The sequence below is a fragment of the Thunnus maccoyii genome, chromosome 8 (assembly GCF_910596095.1).
Source record: "Thunnus maccoyii chromosome 8, fThuMac1.1, whole genome shotgun sequence".
Lineage (NCBI taxonomy): Eukaryota > Metazoa > Chordata > Actinopteri > Scombriformes > Scombridae > Thunnus > Thunnus maccoyii.
In genome coordinates this window covers 20,800,510-20,806,865 of record NC_056540.1, presented here as the reverse complement: position 1 = coordinate 20,806,865, position 6,356 = coordinate 20,800,510, and the positions used below count along the sequence as shown (strand labels likewise).

Below are 6,356 nucleotides of genomic sequence, written 5' to 3'. Positions count from 1 at the left end.
GTATTTGGAGTAGGAAATAATATGAGTCATGAGATTGTTTAAGGTAAGGGTTCATTATGGTAGACGGGTTAAAAGCGAGAAAACGTGACCCTAAATACTTCTCAAGGACAAAATGTGTTTAATGTAGTGAATTAATTAATTATTATATATGTAATGTAAAACTGCTCTATGCCTGAGGACTTAAACCCCTGGATAAATGCTTATGTATGACCATTTGAAAAGTACATCTGAGTAAAAACTGCACTGATTGTGATAAAGCAACAAGGTACCAAAAACACCTCAACCTTACTTTAAATACAACTACAATAAAATAATCTTCAGTAAACATCTTTCATGACAACTCAAAAAAAACAGTAAACGACATATTTTTCTCATCTTTATTGAAAACACCAGAAACTGATTTGAGCAAATCCTCAGCCCGTGTTCTTCCCACTTTCAACATGTTCCGCTTGAAAAGATTCAACCAGCAGCCTCCACAGTGGCCTGCGCCAGCATCTGAAAGACAGAACGCATTCAAAACAACTGAGTACATACAGTATCAAGAGTTTGATTTTACAGCAATATAAATCCATTATACCAGAACCTTGATGGTCATTTAAAAGTACATTTTCTCAGCACTTTGTATGTGAAAAAAACTCATGCAAAAGAACTTCAGTTTCTTCCATGGTCCTTTCCTTTCATACCACCAATACTTCCCAAGTGTTTCTATATGTACAGATAATTCAATGATAATTTGTCTGATGTACATACCTGTACTGGTGCGCTGTGGTTTCTTTGGTCCAACAAACTGAGGACACAATTCAGGTACGTTTGCAAGAGCAGTTGCCTTGAAGGGGTGTTCATCCTGCAATGAGAACATAATATTAACGTGCTGTCCTTCTCTTAATTATGTATTCATAAAATGTTTGATAATGATCTTCTTAGTCCTTGATCCGACTGCGTTTTCGCTTTAGCGCTCGTTTCCAGTTTGGCAGTTAGGATGGTTGGGTTCTTCCAGAGGTCTCCAGTGTTTGAATTGGCATGCTTGTGGAAAAGGTTTCGATACTGAGAAAATGGCTATTAATTTTAAAATGGCTTTTAATTTTACTGAGAAAAAAATCTTACAAATAACTAGAGAGCTTTACCTATGATTTTAAAAAGCACTGTTGCCAATCATTCTTACTCAGGTTGGACGATTGGTTAGGGAAAAAAGGTTCTCCATCGTTTTGAGGGCTCAGCTGGGAAAATGGCAAACTTTCATTGCTGACAAGGGATGAAACTTCTTAGGATGTTGCTGCACTTTGACAATTTTAGCTGATGAAAACGGATTAAAATAGAAAAGGGCACATTCAGTTGACCTCCATTTTTTTCCTTTTGTCCTCTGAGGCAAAAGTTGTCTTGAATATCACGCTTTGAGTGAAGATTGCAATACAGGACAATGAGAAACTCATTTACAGATGAGAAACAAAGAGGTTTGCTTTGCTTACCAGCTGTTGACTATCGGTCGAGTTGAAAAGACTCTTGCATTTGGTTGTTGTTGCCTTTGGTTTTGTCGTTGCATGCCATCAAATGGCTCTAGGGTGATGGATCCATTTCCAAGGAAACTATATTGGAACATTTTGACAGTAACATTTGCCTAACCCTTAAAGACAGTAGTGACCAGTTGGAAGCACATTTGTGTTAAGAATGAACTCAAGTCACTCGACTATAAAAGCACGAGCAGAGACTCACCTAAGCTTTACAGAGAACTTTGTAAAGGAGATCATTTTGTTAATTAACATTCATGTCACTGTTTCTGATCTCCTTTTGAATATCGATGAGAAGTGGTCAAGGTACAACTAAAATCTTTATTAGAGTAGGAAAGCCAGACTTATAGGGCATTGCAGATTCCAACAGCACTGAATGTACAAAAACTAACACTCACTTGGTAACTGTACTGTTACATGAGCAATAGAAATACTAATAAAAAAAAAAAGTTTACACATAAAAAAATGGGAAACTCAAGATACATTTCAAAGCTATGCTCCATATTCCACAGATTCAGACATGGATAGTTTGTCTTGTTGTCAGATTTCTTCCAAAACACGTGTTAACTGTGCACGAACACTAACGTTTGCTTTAACGTGATTTCCATGTCCATTTTAGTATCTGCTGCGAGCCATTCCTCTATCGGCTCGATTGTTGCCACGGCCACCACGTGGCCCTCCACGACTTGAGCTGCTGTATGAATCACGAGGAGGGTAGCCTCTCTCGACAGGGGGAGCTGGGCCCCTATCCTGCCTGCCCATTCGCTCACCACGGCTAGGTGGGTATGGGTCACTCCGACTGCTGGGGTAACTGTCACGACTGCCATAGCCATCCCGGGAACTGCTGCCATAGTCATCGTAACGACTGCTTCCACTGCTCCCACCATAGGATGGTGGGGGGCCCCGTGAAGGTGGGGCGCTGCGAGAGTTACCTGCAGGGTCAATGGGTCAGGTAATTGGCAAGGTTCAATTTACACATTTGCTTGCACTGTCAAGTGCTCATTTTTTTGCCAATAGAATTCAACCTAAAAAAATAAATTTAATGGACGACATGTTTAAATGTCCCGTCATTTAATAAATCTTAAAATTTAACATTGGATATTTAGTTGATATGGGCAGTAATATATCCAAGTACAGGGAATAAGAGGGCAATGTTATTTGTTTCAGCATGCCATTGATTTTTGTGTAGCCATTTTTCCTTTTAGAGCTCCATGTGTTAGAACTGCAGGTAAGGACGAGGTATTCAGAGTTGTCTTGATGGTTTTTGGAAGGTTACTCCTTGAGGGAGTGCTTTGATAGGCAACATATACGGAGTGATCAACGGATGTTTCCAAGGATTTTTGGGGATTCCTTATGGTTGCCAACTCTCTGGGGCACATTAAGTAGTCTGCATTATTTTTGAATGCTTTTGAATACTGTCACAAACACAGCGGTAATATGGATTGTGATATGTGGGCTCAGCTTTCCAATATATTTCTGTTGTTCAGTTGAGATGCCAATACGTATACATTTCTAATAGATGGAAAAATTGCAACTTGGTTTGCAGGTCAGGGTTGCAGCAAATGGAATGACAAAAAGTTTAAGAGGCAGCCTGAAATGCCATTTCCTCTGGGTTAGGGGAAAAACTGCAGCTTCTTGTGACTGGAGGTTGCGGTAGTCAATGCTATGATTTAGTTGGTTGGTTGGTTATTTAATGCAGCTCTTCTTTGTGCCACAGTGGTTATCTGTTCTCATTATACTCATGTAGGCATATCTTACCGTAACCATCATATGAATCTCTGTAGGAGCCACCACTTGGACGGTCTATGTAGCTTCGTGGTTCCCGGCCTCCGCCGTAGCCATCACGGTCACTACATAATAAGGACAGTTGTTACTTGGTGACCAGGTGAAATCAGATCCAAGTTTTTAAACCTTTTGTATCGATGCAAACTCCTACCTGTATCCCCTTGACATTGAGCCGTAGTCATCTCGAGAACTGGAATTTGAGTATTCTCGGTATGAATATTCTCTGGGAGGAGGTCCATAGTCCCGCGAATCTCTGGAGTTATAATCCCGACTGGAGTAGCTGTCAAAAATAGCACAATTAACCTCAGAGCTGCAAAAACAAAGTTACATGGGTCACATGAATTTAGTCAATTAATGTCTACTGTCCCTTGTGATTTTGAACATTTTTTTACAAAATAATTTAATCATTAAAGTCATTAAAATGAAACACTTATTGGTGGAGTTTATCTTCTCAGATATAGGACAGCTCAGACTCATGTAAAAGTCCACCCTGTGCCTTCTCATATAAAGCAAGAGGACAACTGAGACATAAGCAAAATAAAGTTTGACTATGAAGAAAATATTTTACAAAGACAAAGTTAAGCCCTGTAAAAAGGTTGTACATACTTTACATATCCATTGTTGTAATTGTATTAAAGTTAAATTAACTTTTCTCACATAACCGCTGCAGACATTCAGCAGAACAAACTTTACAAATACTTTGTTTGTGGCTCAACTAATTGTGTAAAAACTTGGTTGTTTTCACACCACTGTACAATGTAATTCAATATTGTAGATCCTACCTATCTTTTGATGAGTAATGGTCATCTCTTGGTGATGGATAATCATCCCTTCTGGACATCATGGAATCTCTGCGAGGAGGGGGTGGACCATACGGATCCCTGTCCCTTGACATGGGGGCTGGAACACACAAAGTAATGGCAAACAGTCTTATTAATCTCCAAATAACCCTGAGATGAACACAGCCCATCTAGATGCATGCAGGGGAGCTAGATGATAAGTTTAAGTCTGCACACCCCGCGTAACAAAGAAATAAATATAGAAACAAAATACAATCAACAACAATGAAAACATTTGATTCGACAACATTGTGCTGGAGGGGATTTCCAAGCAGGTAACCAGTGGGTATTGTGCCAGTACAATTTTGTTAAATTACTTGCATCTGAATTGAGATAAGTACCAACAGAATTCCCTCCCACTTACCTCTGCTCATGGGACCAGATGGTGCTGACCTCTTGGGTGGGGGACCTCCGTTACGGACTGGGGGTCCTCTCTTCATCGGAGGGGGACCTCTGGATGACATCCCTTTAAAGAAGGGTTCTACATTCCCTGAATTATCATAGTAGTCTTATAACAGACAAGAAATGCAAATATTAACACAATAAACTCAAAAGGATGTATTACAAAAAATACATTAAATTAATATATTTTACTATTACAATTTCACAAACTCAACTAAGCAAATAGGTTTGGTAATTTACCTCTGGATGGTGGGCCCCTCATACCACCAGGACCTCCCCTGGACCCACGGGGGCCTCTGGGTGGACCACGACTGCGGGAGTGCATGGGTGGTGGTCCTCGCCTACCAGCACTCTCAAACTGAGGTTTGGTAGCTTGCTCCACTTTGATAGGTTTACCATCAAGGGACTACAGTAGAAGAGGCACCGTTACAAATGCAAATTCAAGATGATTTTTAAAAAAAAAAAAAAAAAGATCTTTTCTAAATTATGCCTGATTAAAGAGAGGACTTGCCTTTCCATTCATCTCACGTGCTGCATCCTTTGCATCAGCCGGACTTTCAAATGTCACAAAAGCGAAACCTCTTGATTTGTTTGTTTCACGGTCTTTCATCAGAAGAACTGAAATGAAGAAATATAGTGTAAGAACTGAAATACAGAGGAAAGAACAGATCATGAGCTTTGTGACTGATGGTTTTATCTATTTACAGAATTGCTTGACAAAAAGTATAAATATAGCTTCTTTTGCAACAATTTAAGCTGGAGAAAACAAAGTGTTCTTATTGCTACTCCCATTTCACTACCTACAGCTGTGACTCACTGTTTTCGGTTTTAACCAATATGTACCCTTCATGGTTCAAAAGGTATTCTTATTTCCTGCTGCTAGACACTAACTTACATTTTACAGCAAGTAAGGAGCAATAAGGCCAGCTCAAAATATGCTTTACGTTACCGAACGTGAAAACAAATGGGGCCCATTTAAGTGAATGAAGACACAATGAATTACATTAATCGACCACAGAATCGTGCTGTTAGTTGACATTTCTTCAATGATTTGTTTGTTTTTTCAGTTTCACGTTTTAAAATACTCATCAATTAACAATTCATTCCATTAACTGATAATTAGAAACTGAAGACACTGCTTAATACATATTTGATGTGCATCAATAGCACGGATCCGCACACAGTGATTTATGAAGTAACATTAACTGATAACGCATTTCTTTTCTTCTTAAATATCTGTTTTCTCATACATTTTATCCTCACTTAACCAAGATACGACCTGAAGTGAAAATGGCCAACAATGTTTCCATCCACACCTTCGACAATCCTGCCATATTTGCTGAAGTACTGCTCCAGGGCCTTCTCGGTGGTCTCGGTATTCAGCCCGCCGATGAAAAGCTTCCCTGGTCGGTCTGCTTCTGCCATGCTGCAAAAACGCCCCACCTGCAACAACAAGAAAAAGGGTCGTATGCAATATTAGAATATACATAATATTCGCGCTCATTTTGCTCTCGGTACTCAGACATTTCTGTGGTGATTATTACCTGCTGCTGGCGAAAGTCTTGGGCTGTTGAATGCGCAAAATGGCGTTAAACGTGCCAGCGGTTGTACCGTTAGCTAGTTACTTGACTAACGCTATTATTCCAGCTGTTAACGGGAGACTAAGCCTTTACACCCGTTAAAACGTAAAAAACAATACTACTGTTGTAGTTTGCATTAACACCGCTATGCCGCGGATGGGTGCAGCCGTAATAAACTCAACAACGGTTCCTATTCCCCTTCTTCTTTTCCTCGTCTTCTTCTTCTTCGTATTCCTCTTCTGCTT

At 39.7% G+C, this 6,356-nt stretch overlaps 1 protein-coding gene across 3 annotated transcripts; it reads right to left on the bottom strand.

Annotated features, from left to right (window-relative positions):
* Positions 1-363: 363 nt before the first annotated feature.
* rbmx (RNA binding motif protein X-linked) lies at positions 364-6,356 on the bottom strand. Of its 3 annotated transcripts, XR_006097339.1 has the most exons (10): positions 6,076-6,355; positions 5,848-5,974; positions 5,043-5,149; positions 4,772-4,937; positions 4,494-4,637; positions 4,073-4,190; positions 3,442-3,570; positions 3,264-3,355; positions 751-844; positions 364-495 (listed from the first exon to the last, which is right to left on the bottom strand). XR_006097339.1 is itself a non-coding variant. In XM_042418497.1 (9 exons), the coding sequence occupies exons 2-9, from the start codon at positions 5,954-5,956 to the stop codon at positions 2,121-2,123; spliced, it is 1,155 nt and encodes a 384-aa protein (XP_042274431.1). In that variant the 5' UTR covers positions 5,957-5,974; positions 6,076-6,356; the 3' UTR covers positions 1,807-2,120. The 3 variants fall into 3 exon arrangements, 2 of the variants coding, with proteins under 2 accessions (XP_042274431.1, XP_042274430.1); XM_042418497.1 differs by lacking the exons at positions 364-495; positions 751-844 and adding an exon at positions 1,807-2,437 and having other exon boundaries at positions 4,494-4,610; positions 6,076-6,356; XM_042418496.1 differs by lacking the exons at positions 364-495; positions 751-844 and adding an exon at positions 1,807-2,437.

What these genes read in the sequence shown, in the direction of transcription:
- rbmx (XM_042418496.1), bottom strand. Translation starts at nt 5,956, where the DNA reads ATGGCAGAAGCAGACCGACCAGGGAAGCTTTTCATCGGCGGGCTGAAT. An exon ending in CACGTGAGATGAATGGAAAG is followed by an intron (nt 4,938 to 5,042) that starts GCAAGTCCTCTC and finishes CTTCTACTGTAG; the next exon opens with TCCCTTGATGGTAAACCTAT. An exon ending in ATCTGGTCCCATGAGCAGAG is followed by an intron (nt 4,191 to 4,493) that starts GTAAGTGGGAGG and finishes TGTGTGTTCCAG; the next exon opens with CCCCCATGTCAAGGGACAGG.